Raw genomic sequence first — 27,589 nt, 5'->3', positions numbered from 1 at the left:
ATATAATATTTATTTTAAAATTGCAGATTGTTTAGTTTAAAATACATTTTTATTTTTAAATGTTGTCTTTTCCCTTCTTTTTCAGATCAACAACCCCTCCCCGTCGTAAACGTTGAGGAATGATGTGGCAAGAATGCCATGATGTTTTAAAAAATTCCATGAGTTTTAAGGGCTTGTCTCATTATAGAGGCACATTGTGGCTGTGTAGGTGAAACCAGAATTTTTTTTTTTAATCTGTAAATAGGTGTACTTTTTCCAAATGCTGCTCCAAGTTACTTAATAGGATTTCTTTATATTGCATTTTTTTTCCAAAAAAAATAGTGCATAATAAGACTATAAACATGCCATTCTCTTTCAGCTGTAATGTTCATAAAACTATTCTTGAATGTACTGTGATGTCAATAAAGCTCTTTAGTTCATTTTTGTTAACCTCTTGCACCTTACTTTTATGATTTTAATTGAAGGAACGTACTTTTATTAAAAGGCAGCTGGAATTTTGTATAACAGGTTTTAAAAGTACTTCCTCTCATTTCCCCCAAAGAAAATGGTTTTAGCTTAATAGCTTGTCAATGTTTGTAAATTGTACCCATGAATCTTTGTCAAATTCTAACATAAGGATATGAAAAGGGCCAGAAATAGATGTTTACTTTTCACTGGACGCATCCAACAACTTTCACAGCCAACAACTTTCTAAACTTTTCTTTCTATTTTGAGGATTTTCAAATAATTTATTTTATGTGTATATGGTTCACTCCTGTAAGATGAAATTGCTGGAATTAAGACAGTTCATTCAAGTTATTTATAAGAAACAATTGTGTTTGACGCTAGTCAAGTCTGAAACTATTTTCTGCAGTCATACACTTCTGTTTTAGAAGCATATTGTTAACACTTTGGGTTATGAAAATAAGATTCACAACTCAGTATACTTACTCTTTTTAAGTATTAGTATAATCTCAGCTAAGTGGAAGAATACTGTATTATAAGCAGGTTTGTCAGTTTCATTAAATTTAAATGGTCTTGTTTTGTCCATTTCTTAAAATTATGATCAGTGAGAGTGGTATATCAATTTGAGGTAGTCATTACTTATGAGGAAATGAGACTCTGAAAGGCATTTAAGTTTTCAACTGCTTTCAGGGTCTGTTTACGATTGTTCACTTACATGGCAATAGATAAACCTCTTATACATTTTTTTTTTTAAATTTAAAAGGAGAAAAGCAGGAGCAAGTTATTAGAAAAGTTTAAAATATGCCTTCTTACCAGCAATAGTTTATTTTAAACTAAGCCAGATTTTGCCAAGATCAGTATTTCCTCAAAATGAAGATAGATTTGTATAGTGCACTCTTATACCTCTAACATAAGTTCTTAATAATTTCGAGCAATTATGCATTTATCTAGAGGAAATAAATCAACTGTGAATACATGCATGTTTACCATTTTGGTTGTTTTACAGTGCATTTTCGTTCTGATATTTATAAAATTAACATTTCACAGAGGAACTTTAATTAGTTTGGAGTCCTAGTTTTGAGTCATTCACACCTAGAGACAAAGGAAAATGTGCAATATTTTTTATGTAGATTAGCTAACACTGTACTTAATTTCAGAATTAACTATTCAGTTAATTTGTAAAAGATAGTTGTATAACTTTTTCATATCTTAATATGTTTTTTAGATCAATCTTCAAGTGAAATAATATTTTCAAAATAAAATTCTATAGAAAAGCTCAGCTGGCTATTATATGCACATTTTGGGGCAATATAAGAATGAGAGCCAAAAGTAGTAGCTGACAACTTTATTTATTCGGCCATAGTATGCAAGCTTCTTATTATTTAAATCTGTAGGCTTTTAACAAAAGTAATGATGTATGTGATTATGATATCAGTGTTATAATTAGATATTTGGGCTCTTCAAAATTTTATGGATAATTCAGAGAATTCACAATTTTATTGATTAAAAAAATGTTTACCTACTGGGAAGATATTTATGAAATAGGGCTTTCATGATTTGGCATGTGAATGATAAAATTTACACATAGTTAATTGGATGCATAATTGGGTCATGAAATCTCTAAAGTGACACTACCAGAAATTTAGTAGCTTTGTTTTCAAGACAATCATTGGTCTGGGATGATTAATAAAAGCTGTCTTAAGAGATTCTCTTAAAATATTCCTAGTGTATTAATCATACTGTTTGTGGAATTGAGGTAAACCACACCATTAAGAGGATAAAATGTAATTTGAAGAGGCAGTTAAAAGATTTGTTTCAGACCCCATCATAAAAATAAAGATTGGTGTGGAATATCAGTGTATGTTTTTTTGCCATTGTCAAATGTTTTTATTAGCATCTGTTTCTAATGGTGTAACACACAGTAGATGAACTTCATATTTCTTCAAAGATACACATGAAATATTAATAGGTGAGATTTTTTAATTTAATGTAGGAATTACATAAGATCCAAAGTTCCTGTCTTATAAAAACGTTTACATTTAAACTGGCTTTTTCCTCAAATACATGAAAACCTAATTTATTGAATTATACTAAACATATGAAATATGGCTTAAAGGATAGTATTAGATTCCTGGCTCTGCTGCTTGCTAGATTTTGGGACAATCACTTAACCACAGTTGACCTCAGTTTCTTCAGTTATTTACAGAGGAATTAGATTAGATCTCTTAAAGTCTTGAATAGTTCTACCAATTAGTTATTCTTGGTTGTAATGTTTAATTCTAAATGAGAGAAATTTTTTAAATTAAAAATAATATTTTAATTTTTTTAACTTTGAAATAATGCTATTTATACCATAAGTAAAGATTTCTCAGATATTGTTTCTAAGTTACTCATACTTTTAACGTACATGTGATGAGTTATTTATACTATAAAGTTTTACCACATATTTTCCATTACATCTCTGGAAATTAAATCTGTCACATTCTGATTATAGTAGGGTAAATCAAGATAGAATTATGTAACTGGAACTTACTAATTACAGGTGGAGATGGAGTATTCAATTTCAAAAAGACAAAAACTGTTGGTTGTAAGGGGGGAGCCTCTGTGCCCTTAGCGTGAAGGAAAAAGTCCAGATACAAAGTTATAAAGCTGAATTTTATAATATTCAGTAGGTCTAGTCTTATAGAAGAATTCGTTAACTTAAAATGACAACATGTTTTATTAGTAATATAGTGATGGTCTGGGAAATAACTTTAACAATAGCTATGTACTACCCACAATTTATTTAGTATTCCCAATAGATCTCAGCATTATTCATCATAGGAAAGCCCTGTTATTTGTCAGTAAATTACTACATGCTATCTTATGGGCCAGGTGGGTAGGTATTTAAGAGGCTTTTGTTTCTTGTGGTTATTAAGACAAATTATTGTCTTTGTTTGAAAATGTTGGGGCTGGAGAGAGCACAGCAATGAGGTGCTTGCCCTACATGCTACTAACCTGTGTGCAGTCCCTGGCATTGCATGTGGTACTCCGAGCTAGGCCAGGAGTGATCCCTGAGCACTGCCAGGTGTGGCCCTCAAAACCAACTAAATAAATACAATACATTTAGGCTTTTTGAGTTTTCAGATTCTGGAGAAGCCCTTGTATGTTTTTTTCCCCCTTGTATGTTCTTGAGCACTTATCTCTCCTAAGTTCCTCTCACACTTCTCCATGTAAATTTCTTGCAATAAAATTTATTTTGCTTCACTAAAGTGTAGTGTATTTAAATAACAGCTCTTAAAACTTCATTTAATCGCGCATTTTACTTTCTCCTTGTGTCTGTCACTCCAAATATTGTAATACATGCCAAATTGTTTTGTGCAGAGCTTTCTGCCTTAAGTTGGGCAGATGTTGTATCTTTAAAGGAGCTCTAAAGACACCTTAACACCTGAGAAGTCACCTTAAAGACTTAAGCAGCCACCTTAAGGAAGAAGTCAGTAATTTAAGAAGCCATACTAGAAAGAGCATTACTGAGCAATAAATTTCACGAATACAGGAAACACTTTATTAATTTGACTAACAAATTAGTTTGCCTATAATATTGAGAATTCATAGTTTTTTTCCTAGGGGAGAAAAAGTAAGCCTTTAAAAGTAAGATTTATGGCCCAAGGGAGTGCTTGCACGTGACTCATATTCTTACAGGAGTAAGCCCTGTGAGCCACCAGGTATACAAAAACCTATAGAAAAGGAAAATATCAAAATTGTCCAAAATTTGCCTATTTTGAGTCGATTGAGGTTTCCTTCAACAGTGTTTTCCCTGCCCACAATATTAGCTGGTCAGTTGTGGAAAATAAAATTTTAATTTATCCTCTTGGCCCCTCCAAAGCCTTAAAAGGGGAAGCAGTTCGACCTTCAGGAACGAAAGGTGCTTTTGCAATGCAATGCCTTAAGAAGAGTAGAAATGGTATTTATACTGTGTATATCCGTGAAACACTTCGGACCGGAATAAAAGCAAGAACAAGAAATATGATTGGTGTCTCTTTTATTCAGGAAGTTTGAGGTAGATCGTTTTTGATAGGAACATTTTGTAATTGTATCCGCCAGGTGTTGACCATAAGAGTAACATATACACATGTGTATGTGCATATATGCACACGTATGTATGTATACATACACACACATGTATATATATGGTATCCATTCGTGAAGCAGCCGCAGTTTGCGCCTGGCCGCGCGAGGGAGGACTTGGGAACTTAACTTTCCGGAGGGGACGGTTTTTCCGGGGGGACCGGAAGCGAGGAGGCGGGGCCGCCAGCGCTCTGCGGGGCGGCGGCGCGAGGAGCTCGTCCGGCGGCCGTCTCTTAGGAGCGCTCCGGTTCCCCGGCTGCCGCGGGACCCCGGCCCGGCGGCCGCGCCCAGGCCCGGCAGGTGGGTATGGAGGTGCCCTGCACCGTGGTCTGGGGTGGGCGGCGCGTAGACCTCGACATCCGTGTCGGAGCCACTCCGGGCGTCGGCCCGCTTGAGCCCTCCGTTTCCCAGCGGTGGAACACACCTGGGGGCCCTCGTACCGTCCTGGGCGCGGGAGCGGGGGGTGGGGGGTCGCGGACCCGGGGACCGCCGCCTTGTATCCCGCGACTCGTGCCAGTCTCCGTGCGTCCGGGGGCGGCGTCGTAGCAAGGTCGCGCGTTTCCATCGCCAGGCGAGGAAGGACACCAGCTGCGCTCAGTACCCACGCTCCTGCATTCGCCTTTCGTGTGCACACAGCAGAACTTCATCAGCACTGAAGGCAGCTGAATTACGCTTTCATTTCTAGGTTACAACTACCGACTCTTGCCAATTAAGATTTTTAATAAACGCCCTGAACCTGCTTGCCAACGACTCAATCTGAAAGTTAAGTCCCAGCCTTAACCGAAAGTTCAGTTTATCCAAAACTCATTTAACGTAATGTGTAAGGAGCAGTGGCGGTTTTGATTGATAATTAAAAACGTTAGAACTAAGATCAAGCTGTAGTAAGAAGTGGGCCCCTAATAGTAAAGGCTCCCAATAAAGTTCATAAATTGGTATTCATAATGAAAAATAATGGAGCTAAGAAAAAAGCTTTAATTTATGTGAAAATCCACATGGTAAAATGATTAGGACGCGATTTGGGCTTGGGTTTTGGCTATTGGCCCACACCATACAGGAACCAGAAGTTCTGGCTACTCATATGTGAGGTTTCTGGGGAATTGAAAAGGAATTGTCCTTTGAAAGGTAGGAAGGGGAGGTGGGGAGTTGAAAGGGATGACAGAGTTTCCAGATCTTGGCATTTCTATGACATCTCACCCTGAGGGCACTCAGGTAGCAACATAATCAGACTTAGATTTAAAATCTGACGTTTGGCAGCTGTCTAGAATATAGGACCTAGAGAAGCAAAATTAGCCTCCTTAGATTAATCCAGACAATAAATGTTGATTGCTGGAACTAATATATTGGTAAGGAAGAGATCTTGATCACTGTCAACATGGTGACTGATAGTTACTCTATGAATGAGTTTTTGAGTAAATTAAATGAAACTTCCCCATTCATCGTTTTAAATCTTAGGTACCTGAAGATTTACAGATTTAAGGTAGAGAAGGATTGGTAACAATCTATTAATACAAGCTCACTTTTAGTTTGAGGTGGTTTTAAAAAATTCTTCAGAATTCTGGCAGTACTAATTACTCAGGTGTGATCTCTGAGCACAGACCTAAGAGTAAGTCCTGAGCACTGCTGGGTGTAGCCCCCAAACAAACTAATAGACCCCCCCCCAAAAAAAAAAATCCCACAAAGATGATAGCCTGCTTTCTGGTTTGCTCTGTCTCACGTGATAGCAGGGTTGAGGTAACTCTTGGGGTCACTTGTAATTCCAATTGTAAGGGCTATCCTCATGGCCTGATGGTTTCCTAGACACCCTGCTGCCTATACAGTACAGTCCTACTGCAGCCATCTGAGGGGTTAAGATTTCAACATGAATTTGGGAGAACACAGAATCTAGACCTGTTCCCCAAAGCAGGTACTAGCGATTGTGGGATTGGGGAATGCAGGGGATGTTATTCTGTTTGTTCTCTTAAGGATTGGAGAGATAGTACAAGCAGGTAGGGCACTTGCCCTGGGTGTGATGCCTGCCACCACATGGTCTACCCAGCTATACCAGGAGCGATCCCTGAGCGATACTAGGTATGGCCGTGAAACAGTGAACATAGGCTTTCCAGTGAAGGTGCTGAAATATTTTTATTTCTAAAGAGGGGGTGGCAAGCCATATATATTTGAGGACCTCCAGTTTGAACCAAATTTTCAAAAGGATATCTAGGGACTGGTGCTTGCCTTACACACTTCTGACCCAGGTTCAATCCCCAGCACCCCATGTGGTCCCCCTGAGCCTCCCAAGAGTGATCCCTGAGTGCAGAGCGAGGAGTAACCCCTGAGCATTGCTGGGTGTGGCCTCCCACAAAATTATAAAAGTAGCAAATAACACAAATAGGAGACTGCTTAAATAGATTATGAGATACCTATAAAATAGATTGCCATGCAGTTCTAAAATTAAAAAAAAATTCTTTTTAAAAAGAAGGATATTTCTATGCAGATACATTCTTTTGTACCATGCTTTTTCTTCTATTAATGTATCATGGAGATTTTTCCATAACAAAGAATTCCTTTTTAATTTTAGAGAATTCATTAGAGAATCACTGTGATGTACAGTTACAAACTTAGGAACTTTTGTGTTTGCATTTCAGTCATACATTGATCATTTATCCATCCCTCCACCAGTGCCCATTCACCTCCACCAATGTTCCCAGTATCCCTCTCACCACACCCACCCCATCCCCCACCACTCTACCCTGCTTCTGCGGCAGGGCATTCCCTTTTGTTCTCTCTCCTTTTGGGAAAACACCCTTCTTGACCCTTCCGGTATCCTCTTTATGTTCTGGTAATCCCTGTAGATACCTGAGCCGGGATAGTACATCATATGTGTATATCTCTCACACACACATACCTGTGGTAAAGCTAAGTTTAGATGCAGTAGGAGATAAACAACAAAAATAGATATGCTATAATAAAAGTTGTGTGAATGTGACTCAGTTATCTTATTGTCGAGGAGCTGGCAAGCTAGTACACAAGTTAAGCTGCTGGTCTTGCACACAACTGATCCCAGCTCTATTCTGAGCACAGTCAAGAGTAAATCTTGAGCACTGTGGTCCCCCTCCCCCACAACAAATCTTGTGTATCCTGTTTTTGCATTGCCGTTTACCTTGGGTAAATTGAAACCAGGGAACAACAGATAATTACTGTGTTGTGGAACATTTCTACAGGATACAAAATTGATGCAAAAAAAAAAAAAGACTTATTGAATGTCTCCTAAAGCTTGCACATGTAATCATGTAGTATTGGTTGCTTCTTGAGAGGGAGACTGAAAACTGTAGTCAGGAGGAGAGGTACTTTATGGTGTACCCTTTTGGATTTTAATATTCAAGAAAAATTTACTGGATTGGGGAGACGGCTCAAGTGGAAGAAAACATGCCTAGATGCCTAGGATGTACGTGGTCCTGGGTGCTCTTTTGTTTCTTTTCGGGATCATCTGATCAAGGTTACTCCCAGCGCGGTGATTAGTGGTCACTCCTGAAGATGCCGGGAGCCTGGGGCAAGAGGAGGAATGAGATGCCAGAACAAAGCATATGCACTAACTCACTGAACTTTTCACTTCTCTCCTATGTACTGGGTTTGTTCCTTGCCCCCTGGGCACTACTGGATGTGGCCTCTTTCTTAAAAATAATTTCTAGGGACCAGAGAGATAGTCCAGCAGGGGAGATGTTTGCTTTTTACTCAGCCAACTCAGGTTTGATTCCTGGCACCCAATATGGTTCCCTGAGCACAAAGCCAGGAGTCGGTCCTTAACACAGCCAGCTGCAACCCCAAAAGAAAAACCAAAGCCAAAGTTTTAAAAATTTTTAGGGGGATGAGTATTCAGCTACACGCAAAGTACTAAGGGGCTTGACTCTGTGCTGGAGTGACCCCTGGCAGATAGGGGGTAGGGCTTATGCCACACCAGGGGTCAATGTGTGCAATGCAAGCATTGTAACCCCTATACTATCACCCTGGCCCCATCTCTTAAAAATGAGGCTGGGAGCTAAAGCAATAGTACAGTGGGTAGGGTACTTAGCTTGCACATGACTGACCTGGGTTTGATCCCTGGCACCTCATATGGTTTCCCAAGCCCTGCCAGAAGTGATCCCTGAATGCAGAGTCAGGAGTCAGTCTGAGCACTTCTGGGTGTCACATCCCTTTCCCCAAAAAATAACAACAAATTTTAAAATGTTTTTATTGGGGCCAAAACATAGAACAAGGGTTAAGACACTTGGCTTACGTGCAGTACTCACCCCAGTTTGATCCCTAGCATTGTATGTTACCCTCACTACCAGGAGTGTTGTTACTGTTGAAGGATTTGGTAGAATTGATTATTTCTCCTTATGTGTTTGGCAGAATTTACCAGTGAAGTTATCTGAGCCTGGAAGTAATATTTTTCAAAGGATTTTAAAGTGTAAACTGAATTTTGTAGTTTCTACTGCTATTTAGCCAACCTGGTTCATCTTCCTTTTTCTGTTTTGGGGCCAGACCCCATTGTGCTGAATGCTTCTCCTACTTCTGTGCTAAGAGACCACTCCTGGTAGGACTCAGATCAGACATGATGCTGGGGATTGAACTTGGGTTAGCTCCATCTGTGTAAGGAAAGCATCTTACCCACTGTGCTATCTCTCTAGACCAAGTTCATCTTGCATGGGTTTTGGTAGTTGTGGTTTTCATGGAATTAGTGCATTTGTCTAATTTGTAGAATTTTAGTATGTAGGGTTGTTTATAGTATTCTTGTTCTTTTATATGTAGTGATAGCCCAATTAGCTCCTGGTGTTCATAGTTGGAGTCTTTCTTTGTTAGTCTTGGTAAAAGTTTATCAATTTTATTCATCTTTATAAGGAATTAATTTTTTTTTCAGGAATTGAATCTGGGGGTCTCACACATGTGAGGCAGAGAGTGTGTGTGTGTGTGTGTGTGTGTGTGTGTGTGTGTGTGTTTCGGCCATACCTGGTGGAACTCAGGGCTTACTTCTGACTCTGTGCTCAGTAATCAGTCCTGATAGGGTTCAGGTACTATATGTAGTGCTGGGGATTGAGCCAGAATCAGTGGCTTGCAAGACAAGCATATTGGCGGTGGGTTTTATTGTTGTTCTGGTGGTTGTTTTAAGGGATTATCCCTTTCATCTTTCATCATGTTTTCCCTGGTAATTTTCTTTTTTTTTTTCTTTTTTGGGTCACACCTGGCGATGCACAGGGGTTACTCCTGGCTCTGCACTCAGGAATTACCCCTGACCGTGCTCAGGGGACCATATGGGATGCTGGGATTTGAACCCGGGTCGGCCGCGTGCAAGGCAAACGCCCTACCCGCTGTGCTATCTCTCCAGCCCCTCCCTGGTAATTTTCTTGAAGCTAAGGTCACTTTGTCTAAATAATAACCTTAGAAGTAATGTCACCTTAGTTTAGAGGTTAATGTAAATTTTGTTTTTGGCCTACTTGGGATGCTCTTAAAAACCACTGTTGGTGGTGCTCAGGGAACCATATGGGATGGGATGAAACCCTGGTCGGCTGCATGCAGGCTAGTATACTATCTATACCACTATACTAGCTCTTTGGCCCCCAAAGATAATGTAAATTTTTTTGTTTTATGGCTTTTAATTTTGGACATTAAATTTTCCATTAATGCAAAAACTAATTAATGGAATGGGAACTAGGGACATAGCTCACGCAGTAGAGCACTAGCATAAATGAGGACAGATTTGATCCTGGCATCATGATTCCCTAAGCACTGCCAGGTATGATTCTGGTGGCCCCAGAGTCTTACTGGTATACTTAGTGGCTCCTAAGTATTGCTAGTAATAGCCTTGGCCATAGCTTTTGCTGGAAGTGTTTTTTATTTAAAAGGGGGGACTGGAGAGATAGTTTAGCAGGTAAGGTGTTTGCCTTGTATGTGGCCAGCCCAGGTTTGATCCCTGGCACCCCATATGGTTTCTTGAGCCCTGTCAGGAGTGATCTCTGAGTGCCAGTAGCCCAATGTAAGCCCTGAGAACTGCTGGGTGTGGCCCCAAAGCCAAATTAATAATAATAATAATAATAATAATAATAATAATAATAATAATAATCTTTAAATAATGAAATGAAAACCTTTCATATATATCATTACTTATTTTTTTAATTTCAGAATTCTATAGAATTAGATAGTAGAATGCAGTATTTATATTTTTACAGTAAAATCCAAAATTAAAAAAAAATTTCCTTATATACATATAAATATAATATAAAATAAAATCTTTAGTTACATAAAAATCAGGATTTAGGGGCCAGAGCAACAGTGCAGCAAGTAGAGCATTTGCTGTGCGTGTGGCCAATCGAGTTTGATTCCCAGCATCCTGTAGGGTCCCCCAAGGACTGATTCCTGAGAGCAGAACCAGGAGTAACCCCTGAGCATTGCCAGGTGTGGCCCAAAAAACAAATGAAAGAAACCCCAAAATCAAAACAAAACAGAAGAAAGTCAGGATTTGTATACCACTTGCTTTCTCTAAACATTTCGTTTCTTTTTTTCAGTTCATTCAAAGAACCAGCTCAGTTGGACCCTACAAATTAAGCCACAGGATTTTGGTGATTATAGAATTATGTGGTTCAGATCCTATAGAATGACTTTTCCCTATTTCAACAGAATGAAAAATTGTAGGTAAGTTTGTTTGTTATTGTGGCAGATAATTGCATAATTGTAATTGTCCAAATATGTCTAACTAAAATTTTGAATTGTGGTTAGTAAATCCTATCATCCTGTAATAGGGGTTAAATGTGGTTTGATTAGGGAGTGTTACTGATTCAAGTATTATGATTTTTGCCAAAATGTTTATATTTATAAATATCAAACTTACAGAATAGTTTCCTGCTGTTAAATAGATCAGTGCATATCCTTCAGCCATATTTAGAGATTGTTTCTATTCTACTATAGAAACTATACTATACTATACTATACTACTGGGGGAAGTACTTTTTACTTCTTAGGAATATGATAGGAGGCAGATAATTTAATGCTCTGTATTATATAACAATTACTACAACATATAGTGTGGTGGATAATCTAAAGAGGTGGGTGTATTATATAATATGAATTAATGAGGTGGATAAGTATATGTTTTAGATAATTAGATTGAATCAAATAATAGCTTCCTGTATTTTACACACCAATTTCTAACTTATAAAAATATTATTCCATAGTATTGTTAATTTAACTGTTTTTAGGTGCGTTAGTTTTACTTGTAAATTTTCTTAAGAAGTCATATGTGAAATCTTTGTTAGTCAACTAAGGAACCATTATTGTTATCCATTGTAAGTTAGTCTTTGATTACTGAGTTATGGCATGGAAGAGGATGAGAATATTAATAGGATAGTTTTAAAATATAATGACACAAGTCTTAAAAGAGTAATATTTAGTCACTATAGAAGGTACTTTCTAAGTGCTAAGAAAAATATACTAAGAGATTGTCATACTTTTGTTCTCTAACTATATTTACTATGAAAAATATAGTAACATTAGTTTTTCTAACATAAGACTATTTTCTTTTGCCCAAAAATCTTATATAGGATTTTTTTTTTTTTTAAATAAAATCAGACACTGAGTTTGTTTACTTGTTTATTTTTCTGGCTTTTTTGGGTCACACCTGGCAATGCTCAGGGGCTATTCCTGGCTCTGCAGTCAGGAATTACTCCTGGTGGTGCTTGGGGGGTCTATGTGGGATGCTGGGGATCAAACCAGGGCTAGCTGTGTGTAAGGCCCTACCCGCTGTACTATCTTTCTGGCCCCCTTCTGTAGGATTTTTTATCATGTATGTTGGTGTGGAAGTTAGTATGCTATGTGTATGATCCCTGTTTAGTTCCCTGTTTGACTCTGTTTTATTTTTAAGTAACAATATTATATAACATTGTGCCATTAAAAATCAACATTATATATACGACATTAATTTAACCGCTCCAATTGATCTCACTTGATTGAAGAAAAGTTTTAGGGACTCAGAGATACAGAAGGCTCAGTGGTCAAGCATGTATGCCTCACATGTAGGAGGCTCTGAATTAGATCCCTGTCACTTAAAAAAAAAAAAACAGAATTAATTACATACTTTTTAATCGTGCTCACTCGAGCAAATCCACAGTGATACAGTGCTACTGCTTTTCTGGGCCTTTTCCCTCTGGATATTTGTTCGACAAATGTTTCCTGAGCGTAAATTGTGTACCAGGAATTTTGCTAGTCACTGGAAATAAGATAGCAGCTGAGACAAGTTGACAAAGAATATCTCTTGTCTTCAGAGTGCTTATGCTCTAGAGGGGAACAAATGTGCAAAATCACACAGCCCCAAGAAGTACAGTTATGAAGTTAGAATAGGGTTATATAACCTAGTTTTGAGAGTCAGGGAAGACTTCTTAGATGATATTCTATATCATCTTCAGAGAAGTGAATTAGGTATGTAGAGGGGAGTGTGAGAAGAACGTTTCTGACACAAGCCAGTATTCCTGAGGGACTGTACCTAAGCAGTGTACCTGAGGAAGCAGCAGCAAGTTAGCTAAGAGTTGAAAGAAGATCCACGTGGCTCAAGTGGGAAGGACAAGTGACTTGGAGCAGTGGGGTTTGATGGGCTGGGGGGTGTCGCTCAGCTGCACCTAGGATGTAGGAGCTCCTAAATGAGAACCCTCCTGCTGAAAAACAAGAGGGTGCTTGGTGGGATAGTACAGAAGGTAATGCACTTGCCTTGCATGCGGACAATCCTGGTTTGAGCCCTGGCACTGCATAGGGTCCCCTGAACACTGCCAGTGGCCCCAAAGCTCCTTACTGCCCCCAAAAAGTAGAATCCTTGGGACTGGAGAGAGAACACAAAGGGCTAGTGCACTTGCTTTGCATGTATGAAGCCTGTTTGACTTCTGTCACCACGGGGTCCCCCTGAGCAAGCAGCCCCTAGAGACAGAGCCATTCGTATCCCCTGAGCACCACTGCTGGGTGTCCCCCACAAAATGAAACTTGAGTTTTTAGAGGAGGGAAATGGAAAACCAAATTCTAAGTCACGCTTAGGACTTTGGTGTTTCGTCTAATGTCTTTAGGAAGCAATAGAAGCTTTAAAACGGTAGAGGGGCCAGAGAGATGGTAAAGCAGCTAAGGAGCTTACCCTGCCCCGGCCAAGCCAGGTTCGTTCCCCGGGACTCCATATGGTCCCCCGAGCGCTGACAAGAGTAAGCTCTGCACGGCTGGGTATGGGACTTCCTCTCTCCTACATCCAACCCCCCAAGAAAAGGGCTTGATCAGATTTATATATCAAAATAATTAGTCTGTATGCCCTTATGTATTTTGGAGAACAGTGAATGAGGTACAAAGTTAAGACCATAGTTCAAGCAAGAGACCATGGGAGTTTGGACTTGACAGCAGTACACATAGTAGGAGAGAAAAAAGTGCCTACGTTCAAATCCTGGCTTAGCTGCCTCCTGCGCCTCCCTGTTCTTACCTGTGTTGTTAGGAATAATATTATGACTATTTTTTAGGGCTGCGCGGAGGGGTAAAGACTGGCATATGTGGAATTTTTAAACAGCAGATGCCTAGTAAGTGCTTACTAAATTATAACTTATATGATTCAGAAGGTTGAGGTTTGCTTATTTTTTATTTAAATTCATATATTTTGAAGGCCAAGCTTTATAAATTCCATTTTACTTGAAAATTATTTCAGAGGCAAATTGTTTTATTTATTATACACACATATATTGATTTAAGAAACTTATGAAACATCAAAAATGAGCTATATATGTCTAAGATCTGATTTTATATCAAAATATACTTCAGTATTTTATTTTCTGTTTTGGTTTTTGGTCCGCACCCAATGATGTTTGGGGCTGCTCCTGACATAGTGCTCAGTGGTCATCTTGGCAGTGCTCAGGGGACCATGTGGTGCCTGGGCATCCATACCCTGCCAGCTTTGTACCCAAACTCTGGCCTCCTGCTGGCAGAGCACATACTCCAGCCTTTGAGTGATCATCCCAGCCTCTTGATAACTTTTTTTTTCCTTTTTGGGTCACACCCAGCAACACTCAGGGGTTACTCTTAGCTCTGCACTCAGCAGTGACTCCTGTCGGTTCTCAGGGGGCCATATGGGATGCTGGGGATCAAACCTGGGTTGGCTGCATGCAAGGTAAGCGTCCTCCCCAACTGTACTATCGCTCCGGCCCCTCTTTGTAATATTTTTAAAAACCGTTTTTGCTTGTCTTCTCCTTTGGACTTTACAGGCTCCCTTGGGTAAGGCTGCACAGTACTTCCCAAACCACTGTGGACAGCGAGGAAGTAAAGAAGTTCTTGGCCCTGGCACATAAGTGGTGGGATGAGCAAGGAGTATATGGGCCTCTTCATTCCATGAATGACCTGAGGGTGCCATTTATTAGGTAATATTCCAGAAATTTTAAGACTTTTAAATGCAGTTCAAAAATGAATTTTCTTTTGAGTTCATGTTTTCTCTTAAAATTAGGCCTAAAATGAGTGGCAGGAGAGATAGTTTTGTGGGTGAGGCATTTGCCTCGCATATAGCTACCTGGGTCTGTCTGTCCCTGGCACCTCATATGGTCCTTTGAGAAGGACCAAGAGTGATCCCTGAGAACAGAGGCAGAAGTAAACCTCAAGGAGAGCCAGGCCTTATTTTTAGAGATAAGGAAGATTCTGTTCAATGTTCATTGTTTGAAATTATTAATTTTTAAATAGCATCACCCAGATTCTTGGCTGCTGTGACAAATTAACTTGAAATATTTAGACATTATCAAGTTAATTATAATTGAATCTTTCTGAAAGGGAGCTGGATGTCTGTGACATCAGGGTCATCTTATAGTAGACTTACCTTTCAGCAGTCTTGAGTCAGGAAACACTACGCTTGATCTTAGCCAAAAGGCTGAGAAGTGATAAGGCAGGAAACACTAATCAGACATTTCAACAAATCTTCAGAACAGAAATTTTTACAGAGACTGCGGGACAGATGCTGTAAAAGCTACAGAGTTAGTTCATTTGAGACAGACTATGTATTTATTTATTGATTGAGTAAACCTTTTCAAGCAGCTGGTGTGCACAAGATGCTCTAGATGACAAAGAATGTCAGACTCGGTTCTCCCTCAGGGAACTTCATAATTTGGTTTTATAGGTTTATCCAGAATAAGTACCAGAAAAGGGAGTTACTGACATTTTATTACTACTGAGTCACTGCATTATCCAATACAAAAACAGAATAAAGCAAAACATGTCAATCTATAAGTCTGGTGGTTTTCGAAAGGTAGTGCCTGACTGGGAGCATAGGTCCTGGTTTGGCTGAACACACAGTGGTATTACCTGGAGCTGGCTACAAATGCAGATTCCCACTTCTGACCCTGGAAGTGCTGCTTCAGGAGGTATGCAGTCTGTTTTAATAGACCATCGAGGCACTTCTCATGAATACTCAGCTTACAACTACGCTGTTCAAATTCCTGTGAAACCATCATTCACCTAAGGCAGCTCGGAGGTAGTACAGTGGGGAGGGTGCTTGCATTATACGCAGCTGAACCAGTTTCACCCTTTGTGGTCCCCCGAGCACTGCCAGCAATAATTCCCGAGTATAGAGTCTGAACATTGCCAGGTGTGGTCCCCAAACCAAAACAGAAATTTAAAAGAATCATATTTATTCTTTATGCACAGCGGGTAGGGCGTTTGCCTTGCATGCAGACAACCCGGGTTTGATTTCTCTGTCCCTCTCAGAGAGTCCGGCAAGCTACCGAGAGGATCCCGCCTGCATGGCAGATCCTGGCAAGCTACCTGTGGCATATTTGATATGCCAAAAACAGTAGCAACAAGTCTCACAATGGAGACGTTACTGGTGCCTGCTCAAGCAAATACACCCATTTAGGAAAACTCCATTAACTTAAAATACTAAAAAGATACAGTTTATGGAACTGAAGAGATAGTACAGTAGGTAGAACATTTGCATGTAGCTGCCCCAGGTTTGATATCTCGCACTGCATATGGTCCCCGAACACTGCGAGGAGTGATCCCCGAGTGCAGAGTCAGAATGTGGTTTTGAGCATTGCCAGGTGTGGTCCCAAAACAAAACAAAACAAAACAAAAAAATCCAGTTTAGTTAGAAATTTAGAAATATTCTGAAAACATGTCTCCACACTGCTTCTTCAAGTTTCATAAAATATCCTATATGTTGCTGACATGAATGGTTTCACAGGTATTGACCTAATAGATGTCTCAGGGGAATTGATATCAAGTAAAGTATGTTAACTTAAACTACATTATTTAAAAGTTTTTATTTCCATAATTACTAGAGTAATAAGTCATAATTACTTCTAGATTACTTCAGAGTAATTTTAAATTAAAGTTTAATATTTTCTTTAAACCGTTAATGGTATGGCTGGAGTGATAGCACAGCAGGTAGGGCGTTTGCCTTGCACACGGCTGACCTGGGTTCGATTCCCAGCATCCTGTATGGTCCCCTGAGCACTGCCAGGGGTAATTCCTGAGTGCAGAGACAGGAGTGACCCTTGTGCATCACTGGGTGTGACCTTTCCCCAAAAAAAGCAAAAAAAAAAAACAAAAACCATTAATGGACCAGAAAGATAAAACAGGGTTAAGGTGCTTGCCTTGCATGCACTTAAATCCCAGTTCATCCCTGACTTACATATCCCCTGAGTACTGCTAGGAGTGACCCCTGAATATAGAGCTAGAGTAAGCTTGAGCATTGCAGAGGTGTAAACCAAAGAGAAAGAAAAATATATATATGTGGGGAAGTTTTGGTCAGGGATGTAGCTCGTGACTTTGCCCATGTGAGGCTCTGGATTCAATTCTTGGCACTGAAACAAGTTTATACACTTTTAAGATTTTTGTCAATAAAACTAATCTTTTGCTTTTATGTTTTTGATCCTCTAAAAAGAGATAATCTTTTAAAAACAGTTGCTAGTCATCAGCCAGGAATACCCTTGTCTGGAATGAAGATCCTTGATGTTGGCTGTGGCGGTGGATTGTTAACAGAAGTAAGTGATTCAGTTTCCGTGTCATTATTAGTGGCGGGGAAATGGGAAAAATGGCACCAGGTGTGGGGTCAGAATCTAACCTGGTCAGCTGCATGCAAGGCAAGCATGCTACCTGCTGGGGCCCCTGTATGTATATATCTAAAATCCAGAAGGGTTTATTTTGTTTGTTTCTTGAGCCATACTGGGTGGTTCTCAGGGGCTCTTCCTGGCTCTATGCTCAGGAATGACTCCTGGTGATGTGTAGGGGACCTTGTGTGGTCACTGTCACTGTCAGTGTCATCCCTTGCTCATCAATTTGCTCGATCGGGCACCAGTAATGTCTCCATTGTGAGACTTGTTACTGTTTTTGGCATATTGAATATACCACGGGTAGCTTGACAGGCTCTGCCACGGAGGCGAGATACTCTCGGTAGCTTGCCGGGCTCTCCTTGAGGGGCGAAGGAATCGAACCCGGTTGGCCGAGTGCAAGGCAAACGCCCTACCCGCTGGGGATCAAACTTGGGTCAGCCATTTGTAGGGCAAGTGCCTTCCCTCCTGTACTTTTTCTCTCAGACCAGAGCAATTTTTTTAAACAAAAATTGGCATACTGGTCCTTTGATTAGCTTTAAACATTTGCCATCTTTTGTGTTCTGTGAGATTAGACAGTTTTCACTGATTTAAATTCAGTGAGCGCCATCCTTTTGCTTTTGTTGTTATTTTCATGGTATATGACTCACACCCAGCTGCACGCAGATGCTATGCCCTGCTTGGTGCTCAGCAGTGCTCAGAGGACCCTTAGGGGCCAGAACAGAAAAGCATGTGCTGTGGCTCTCTAAGCCACCTCCTGTCTCCCACCCTAGCTGTGTTATTATAACCTGAAAGTGTGTTTTGCCTGTTTATTGAGTGCTTAGTCTCAGATACTTGAAAGCAGAATTTTTCAACTGGAGCCACATGGCCCTTTGAGTCCTAGAATATTCCAGGGGAGGCTAGGTAAAAATTTCATTAATGGGTGGGGGGGCTTGGCATGAGAATAGGGCACTAACTGATAGGATGGAGTGGGGTTTGAATCAGGAAGAAACAAGGGCAGAGGGGGTTGGAGCCATAATACAGCGTAGGACGTGGCTTACCAGGGTTCAATCCCTAGCATCCCATATGGTCCCCTGGGCACCATAATTCCTGAGTGCAGAGCCAGGAGCATTGCTGGGTGTGACCTGAAAAGCCGGAGGGGGAAAAAAAAAGAAGGGCCAAAAGAGAGCATAGTCAGAAAAAAGATGAGAACCACTGCTTTCAAAACTGCTTAGAAACCACTGCTTTCAGAACTGCTTAGAAACCACTGTTTTGTTTTCTTCTATCAGCGACTATTTACTCGAGTGCACATTTTATTTTATTATTTTTCTTTTTGGATTAAATTTTTTTTATTAGTGAATCACCATGAGGTAGTTACATACTTACAAACTTTCGTGCTTGCATTTCAGTCATACAATGCTCGAGTACCCATCCTTCCACCAGTGCCCATTTTCCACCACCAATGATCCCAGTATCTCTCCCACCACCCCCACTCCACACCCCCTCTCCCCATCCCACCTCGGTGGCAGGGCATTCCCTTTTGTTCTCTTTCCTTTTGAGTGTTGTAGTTTGCTGTAGAGGCATTGAGTTGCCATTGTGTTCTATCTGTAGTCTACATTCGGCATACAACTCCCATGAGCAGGTCATACAAAACAACCCTTTACTTGGTGTTCCCTTCTCTATCTGAGCTGCCTTTTCCCCCAGCATTTGAGGCCGGTTTCCAAGCCATGGAGTAAACCTCCTGGTCCTTATCTCAACTGTTCTTGGGTATTAGTTTCCCATTCTGTTACTTTACATTCCACAGATGAGTGTAATCTTTTTATGTCTGTCCCTCTCTTTCTGACTCATTTCACTTAACATGATCCTTTCCCTGTTGATCCACTTATATGCAAATTTCATGACTTCATCTTTCCTAACAGCTGCATAGTATTCCATTGTGTAGATGTACCAGAGTTTCTTTAACCAGTCATCTGTTCTTGGGCATCGAGTGCACATTTTAATCAAATTGAAAGATAAGTTAGCCAACAGTATGGGATGCAAATATAAATTGGGGTTCAATGGGATGTGTATCATCACATATCAAGGTCCTTAATAGCCAAGTGAACAGTGAGGCTAACAGAAGTCTTTGTGGTATAGCTGAATTTCAAATGCATAGGAAATGTTCTTCTCTTATAAAACTGCACCTCTCCTTTCACATTAAGTATAAAATTTTAGGAGAACTAAAGTGATACATAGCCCATAAAACCAAAAAAATAGAGTGTATGGGATTGTAAATGAGTATTATATTACATACATATTCTTCAGTCATCTCAGTATATTCTTGTAGCTCTTACATCTCTAAATTAAAATAATTTTGTTTGTATTTTTCATTTATTGATTTAACTCTTATTCAAAATAAGTTCCATAGAGAAGAGAGATACACCACATATGATCTCCAGAGCACTGTGCAGCTTGACCCCTGCACATCACTGGGCATGGCCTAAAAGTCCACTCAAGGGAAAGACCCAGTATAAGTGCCATGAGCTGGAGATGTACTTTAAGTATCTAAGTGATAAAGTACTAGTCTTGCATTCATGAAGCTTGGGTTCCATCCCACCAAAAGTGAAAGAAGAAAAAGCAAGGCCTGGGAGATAGCTCCAGGGGCTGGAGCACTTGCTTTTCTGCCATGGCCCTGAGCGCCATGGCCTCCTGAGTGGCCCCTGAGCACCACATTGTTGGGCTGGAGCACTGACCCTTCAAGCTGCCAGCCAGCTGTCTCCAGGAGTGGCCTCCCAATTCTCTGAGCACTGCTTGGGAACATCCCACCCCCTGCAAAAATAAAGTAAATGTCATACAAGTTTTGATTGAAACTAAAGCTTTGTTTAAAAACTTGACATGTCAGAGGAAGTTACTGAATATAAGAGTTAAAATATGAAGAAGCACTTGAAAAAGCAACTGTCAAGAAAACTTATCTTCAGGAAATTTATCTTGAATTTTTTGTTTTTGCAACTGACCTTACGTTTACTGTGCTTACATATATTAATGCTGTATTTTGTGCAGGTAAAAGTACCTAGATTGCACGCTTCTTAAGTAGTTTAAATAGATTATTGTTGTGATTATTCTTTTAACCTTTCTATTTTTTTTAATTAGTGAGTCACAGTGAGAGTACAGTTACAGATTTATACATTTTCGTGCTCATGTTTCCCTCATATAAAGTTCGAGAACCCATCCCTTCACCAGTGCCCATTTTCCACCACAAATAAACCCAGCATCCCTCCTAGCCCCCAAATCCCATCTCCCCCCACCCCACCCTGCCACTGTGGCAGGGTATTCCCTTTTGTTCTCTCTCTCTAATTAGGTTTAACCTTTCTATTATGAAAATTTAGAATATTTGCAAGCTAGAGAAGATGTCATAATGAGCTGCTTATACCCATAAATAATTTCCAATTATCACCCTGTTCAGCTCATCCTTTCCTTTCTGATAAACTGTTTTATTGCTAATGTGTTGTATTTGTTCCTGAAGTTAACCATTTTTTGTGGGGGGGATTCTTTTTTCTGTGTGTGCCATTAGCCTCTGGGGCGACTTGGGGCTTTAGTTACTGGAATTGATCCCGTGGATGAGAACATTAAAACGGCAGAGCGCCATAAAATATTTGACCCAGTCCTGGATAAGAGGGTCGAGTACAGAGTGTGTGCCTTGGAAGACATTGTGGAAGATTCTGCAGAAACATTTGATGCCGTAGTAGCGTCTGAAGTTATAGAACATGTGACCGATCAAGAAGCATTTGTGCAGTGCTGCTATCAAGTTTTAAAAGTAAGACTTTCGGAATTGAATTCCCTTTTGAGTACATGTGTGAATCTTCATAGCAGTAAGTTGTTTGATAGCACTTGAATACACGAAACCAGGACTGGGGACTGCAGATCTTCTAGAGATTCTGTCTGCCTCTCAGTTTGCCCTCAATTCTGGAATTTTCCAGATCCACTGTTGTGGAAGCTATGGGTGTTTTACTGCAAATAATGTAGCATCAGTATTAAATACATGATAGGTATTATTAAATGAAAATTTCTGAAATACTGATTTGTAGTAGTTCCTAAAAATCAATAAAAGCCATTATTAGCATTATTGGGTTTTATATAGAATTTTCAAATGACTTGATGCTTCTAAAAGTTTTCAGCTCATAAAGGAATATTTCAAATATATGATCTCTTGTTTTCTTAGCTACAAGTTAATGGGGAGGTTAGGGTAAGTATTGTTCTGACTTTCTTTAAGCTCAGTAATGGTCAGGGCTGGAGATATGGCTCAGAGGCACAGCACTGCCTTGCATGTGTGAAGCCCTGTGTTTGATCTCTGGCACCACAAAACAAAGCAAAACAATGAAGGTCTTTAAGTCAAAGGTCATGAGGCATAAAAGTGGGAGTCACGATTATGGTTGGTTCTTGCCATTGCATGAACCTGATGCTAATTTAATTTGCCACAATTTAATCCTTTGAAGGTGGTTCAAAACTAATAACTCTCAGCCATTGTTATTATTATTACTGTATCAACTCTGTTGTTTATTCAAGAGTGATACTGTAAGGTCTAGGAGAAAGCCGTTAGGGCCAGGAATGTTCAAGTGGCCAACACTGGTTTGATCCCTGCCTCCACTTGTAGTCCCCTGAACACCAGCAGGAGTGATTCCTGGGCACAGAGCGAGGAGTCAGTCCTGAGCACCAGCAGGGTGCCCCCAAAACAAGTGGACAAAAGTCCCAGACTCTTTCCTGTTACTGTTTCCTAAAAGTAAGATTTTGATACAGTGTTTTTTTCCTAGTTCTGTTGAGGGAGAATCCACACATAATGCTTCTTAATAAGGTATTTTAGTATACTAGAGTTTTACAGAGAAAACAGTTTGCTGTTTTAGTTTTTAGTTAAGATACATTTTAGGACTGCTTCTTACCATTTTTATTTTGGTTCAAGATGGTATTTGATATTCTCTCTCTCTTTCTCTCCATCTCTCTGTCTCTCTCTCTGTCTCTGTCTCTGTCTCTCTCTCTCTCTCTCTCTCTCTCTCTCTCTCTCTTTCTCTCTGTGTCTCTCTCTTTCTTTATTTTGGTTTGGGGGCCATATCTGTTATTTCTCAGGGGCTTCTTCAGGTGCAGTGTTTAGGGGCCATTCCCAGTGGTGCCAGGAGCAGACATAAGATTCTGACAGTATGTGCTCCAGCACTTTGAGCGATCTCCCTGACCCACCCCTTAATATTCTCTCTCTCTCTCTCTCTCTCTCTCTCTCTCTCTCTCTCTTTCTCTCTCTCTCTCTCTCTATCTCCTCTCTCTCTTTCTCTCTTATAGAACTTATGTTATTTTGAGGGACTCTATCAAGTTAACGAGACTGGGGTATGTAAAAGGGGAGGGGACAATAATCTTGCTGGAGTTATCCTTGCTGGAAAATACTGTTATTTAATTAAAAAATGTCAGACTTGATAGTCCCATTGACATTTTGCATTTACTCAAGTGCTTATCTTGACCTTGTTATTTTCTTTATGTAAATGAAATAAAAGCAAAACAGAATTTTCGAACCTTAGTCATTTTTGGTTTTGGTCAGACTTTCTTCTTGGCAGTGCATGCTTCCTTAAGATGCATAGCTGCATTTGTACTAACCAGGTCAAAAGAGGTCACCACTCAAAGAATAGATGTTGGTTTATTTATTAAAATTTAAATGTAAATGTAAAGCAAGGAAAACAACCTGGCCGTGAATTCCTAGATATTAGAGTATTTAATATGTATGAAAGAACTGATATAAGTGTGTCATAGTAATGTAAGATTTTAGGATTTATAAGCACTTTTGCATAATGCAGTGTGTTCATGGTAGACTGCCTCTAAAAATCACTTTCCCAAGGCAACAATACTACTTGGGTAAATTACGCTTTACTAATACTTAAGGTGCAGTGTCTAGTGACCACTGCCAGTGGCCCCTTAAGGGTTTTAACCACTAAAATGATTTAAAAGGAAGGCCAGACTATGAGCTCATTTTTACCTGACTGGGACTCTTGACATTAATATTTTTACTTCTGTTTATGTATATATTTGTAGCCTGGTGGTTCTTTGTTCATTACTACAATCAACAGAACACAGCTGTCCTATGTCTTGGGAATTGTTTTTGCAGAGCAAATTGCTGGTTTGGTAGCAAGAGGTACTCATTCCTGGGAGAAGTTTGTTTCACCTGAAAAGCTTGAGAGCATTCTGGAATCAAGTAAGTATTAAAAATGTTTGCAGTTCCCAAGGTGTAACTGAACTAACGTTACTAATCATACAACCTGGTATTTAATTAAATAGACCACTGTTCTTTGGATGCTAGTTTCATCTCAACTATATCATAAACTCATTAGAGTTAGGACTAATTTGATGTGGTTCCTAACCCAAAGCAAAGCAAATCATAAGTGATCAATGAATGCTATTAGGCTGCTGGTTTTCAGCTCAGGATGAGTTCCCTCCTCAGTTTACTCTAAAGAAACCTCAATTTCTGATTATGAATGTACTCTTTCTGATTCTTTTCAGATGGTCTATCAGTTCAAATGGTGGCGGGCATGCTGTACAACCCTTTCTCAGGCCACTGGCACTGGACAGAAAATACCAGTCTTAACTATGCAGCTCATGCTGTGAAATCTGGAGATCAGGAAAAAATAGTACCTGATGAACTTGTTTTAAAAGAAGAAATAAAATAATTCCAAGCTGAAACCTTCACTAAACTAGATGTGTATCATGAGCTGAAGAGATGAATTATTCGGGGGTTTGGGGATATGACTCAAAGACCGAGTTTGATCCCTGGCACCACATGGCCCCTGAGCACTACCAGATGTGTTTGAGGTAGAACTGTTGGGCCCCCAGTACCACTGGACCCCAGCGCTGAACTGTCAGTGCCTGACTTCCTCACCCCCAGTGCTGCTGTGTGTGGCTCCTATTTTAAAAAGTGAAACGAAATTGTTTCTAAAGGACTGCCATATAATGTGAAAGTATGATGTTTACAAATACAAAGAATACATAATTTTATCTTTTGAAATGGGATCATGAAAAAAGACAATAAAGACTAAAAAGTTTGCAAAGAATTTTAGTTTTTTTTTATCAAACGGCAACTTTCAAGGGATTATTCTGTGGATAAAGATGTCAGGTTTTAAGGGGTCTAGGAATTTTAAGTTCTTTGCCTTTATGTAAAGAGTATATACCTATTTCACTTTATCTTAGAGTTTATACGTATATCTTCCTCACCATGAATACACACGTATGTTTATATGTTTCAATTTAAAAGAATTGGTATCATTTATGTTCATTATTTGTTTTTAATGAAAGGCAGTTATGTGTCTTACTAATCAAAGCAAAATATAGTTTATGTCACTTACACTGTAAAATTGAAAAAATATTCCGGGGAGGCTAAGGAGATAGCACAATGGTAGGTGCTTGCTTTGCTGCAGCGGACCCAGGTTCAGTCCCAGCGCTCCGTAGAGTTTCCCGAGCCCAATCGAAGATCAGTGCCAGGAGTGATCCCTGAGCATAGCCAGGTGTGGCCCCCCAGTGTGTTTTTAAATGTATGTACATAAAATTTTTCCTTTATATGTTAGTTTATTGGAAAGTTATTGTTAAATATGTGTGGGATTTGGATTCACATATTTAGGACTGTAAACTCAGATTATGTTGGTAAGGCTTATTTATACAGTTCCATTAACATTTAATTGGTATTGTATTTGTTAAGTATTTTTTTAAAAATAAATTTATTTATTGAATCACCATGAGAACAGTTACAAAGCTTTCGGGTTTAAGTCTCGGTCATACAATGATGAAATACCTGTCCCTTTACCAGTGCATATTTTCCACCACCAAAAACCCCCAGTATGCCTCCCATCACACACCCTCTCCCTGCTTGTGTGGCAGATGATTTCCACATTACTCTCTATTTTGATTACATTCAGTATTTCGACACCAGACCCACCATTATTATTTGGGATTTTCACCCAACACTCAGACCTGCCGAAAAGGCAACATTAGACAATTTGCTTTCTGTTGCTCATTATGCTGATTTTGAATAGTTATTGCGTCCATGTGGTTTTGGAATTCTGAAATTTTAATAATTAAATCTGGAGGGATTTCTGCCAAAAGCCACTGGGTTCCGAGATTTGTTCATGGGTCTCTGGGATCGTGGCTATTAAGCAGCTTAGTCAGTAGCCAGAGGGGCCGTTTGTGGGTGGTGACTTGGGGTCTCCCTGGGATGGGGAGGACAAGGGCCGGCTCCACCCCCACCCCGTGAGGCCCCGTGTGTCTCGTCACTGCTAGCCGATACCTGACTGTCCAATGACCTCTGGAAGATGGCGGCCACCAAGTCTCCAGAAGGAATAGGCAGAGGGATGACACCTTTTCCCACCTGGGTCGGCCCAGCGCAGGTAACCTAATGTGAAGTCCGGATGCATTTCTGCCAAAAGCTACTGGGTTCAGAGATTCGTTCATGTGTCTCTGGGATCATGACCGTTAAGCAGCTTAATCAGTAGCCAGAGGGGCTGTTCTTGTTAAGTATTTTTTATCCTTTTTAAATAATTTTCTTTTAAAAAAAATCACTTAAAATTCAGTTATGGAAATTTCCTTTTTTTGTCAATGTTTTTATAATTAAAGATTAAATGTTTTTATAATTAAAGATAAATGTTTTTATAATTATAAACTACCTTTATAAAATGTAGTTTATTCTTCTTGATGTATCTGAATCTCATTTCTTCAGAAATTCCAGATATTCTAAGGATATATATAAAGAGGGCACTGATTGAATATGACAAATTATGGATTAGGCATGACCCATATTGAAGGTCAATATAAACATTTTAGTCTTTTTGGGGGGGCTACACCCAGCATTGCTCAGGGGTGGTTATTCCTGGCTTTGAGCTCAGGGATCACTTCTGACAGATTCAGAGGACCATATTGGATGCTAGGAATCAAATCCTGGTCAGCTGGGTAAAAGGCAAGCATTTTCCCTGCTGTACTATTGCTCCAGACCAATACTTTTTAATATTTTCTACTTTGAGGTGCTTTTGCCCTTTTAGGGAAAGAAACAGAAATTTAAGGAGTTATAAGATAAAATTTAACTTCAGCTCTAAAATCTAACTAAGGAACTTCAATGGGCTCTTTCTAAAAGTTTGGTTCTTCTTTCAGTCTCCAGCACCACATGGTCACTCCAAGCACTTAGCCAGAAATAGTCCCCTATTAGTCCCCAGAAATAGTACCAATTGGTATCTCTCCCCAAATTAAATTTAATTTAATAATTATCCTTCTAGAACTAAATTTACTCATTGATTGGTTAGGGGAAAAAATGTAGGAAATCCTAGCCATAAAAACTGGGTATGAAAATGAAATTAAACGTTACAGAAGTCATCAGATACTATTGGCAGATGAGAAGATAAAAAAAAACTACAAAAGACAATAGAATTGTAACAACCAGTATGATAAAGTAGGAGGCAATAAAATCAGCACGCACAACAACTGGACAACCACATGCAAAAAAATGGGTTTAGACCTTGACCTGACACCATGCACAAAAGTCAGATCAAAATGGATTAAAGACCTCAACATTAGACCACAAACCATAAGGTACATTGAAGACAAGGTCGGCGAAACCCTCCACGATATTGAAGATAAGGGTATCTTCAAAGGTGACACGGAACTAAGCAATCTAGTAAAAACAGAGATCAACAAATGGGACTACATTAAACTAAAAAGCTTCTGCACCGCAAGAGATACAGTGACCAGAATACAAAGACTATCCACAGAATGGGAAAGGATATTTACACAATACCCATCAGATAAGGGGTTGATATCAATGGTATATAAAGCACTGGTTGAGCTCTACAAGAAGAAAACATCCAACCCCATCAAAAAATGGGGCAAAGAAATGAACAGAAACTTTACCAAGGAAGAAATACGAATGGCCAAAAGGCACATGAAAAAGTGCTCTACATCACTAATCATCAGAGAGATGCAGATCAAAACAACCATGAGATACCACCTCACACCACAGAGAC

General features: G+C 39.6%; 2 protein-coding genes across 20 annotated transcripts in view; both read left to right on the top strand.

Annotated features, from left to right (window-relative positions):
- The window catches only part of PNISR (PNN interacting serine and arginine rich protein), a 33,530-nt gene extending 31,230 nt beyond the window's left edge, over positions 1–2,300 (top strand). For all 19 annotated transcript variants that reach the window (XM_055134344.1, XM_055134341.1, XM_055134339.1 and 16 more), the window contains one exon: positions 86–2,300. In XM_055134344.1, the coding sequence (XP_054990319.1) occupies positions 86–116 (31 nt within the window). In that variant the 3' untranslated portion in view covers positions 117–2,300. The remainder of the gene's footprint in view (positions 1–85) is intronic.
- A 2,427-nt stretch (positions 2,301–4,727) lies between these two features.
- COQ3 (coenzyme Q3, methyltransferase) lies at positions 4,728–25,318 on the top strand. The gene is made up of 7 exons (XM_012932113.2): positions 4,728–4,851; positions 11,070–11,196; positions 14,778–14,930; positions 17,438–17,537; positions 21,133–21,375; positions 23,628–23,787; positions 24,093–25,318. The coding sequence occupies exons 2-7, from the start codon at positions 11,138–11,140 to the stop codon at positions 24,257–24,259; spliced, it is 882 nt and encodes a 293-aa protein (XP_012787567.2). The 5' UTR covers positions 4,728–4,851; positions 11,070–11,137; the 3' UTR covers positions 24,260–25,318.
- Positions 25,319–27,589: the final 2,271 nt, after the last annotated feature.

Source organism: Sorex araneus, chromosome 4, assembly GCF_027595985.1.
Source record: "Sorex araneus isolate mSorAra2 chromosome 4, mSorAra2.pri, whole genome shotgun sequence".
NCBI lineage: Eukaryota > Metazoa > Chordata > Mammalia > Eulipotyphla > Soricidae > Sorex > Sorex araneus.
Note: the sequence above shows the minus strand (reverse complement) of the source record. Positions and strands in the feature narration are given on the sequence as shown.

Coding starts and splice junctions, on each gene's coding strand:
- COQ3 (XM_012932113.2), top strand. CDS start 11,138: ATGTGGTTCAGATCCTATAGAATGACTTTTCCCTATTTCAACAGAATG. Junction 21,376..23,627: donor GCTGCTATCAAGTTTTAAAA/GTAAGACTTTCG, acceptor ATATATTTGTAG/CCTGGTGGTTCTTTGTTCAT. Junction 23,788..24,092: donor TGAGAGCATTCTGGAATCAA/GTAAGTATTAAA, acceptor GATTCTTTTCAG/ATGGTCTATCAGTTCAAATG.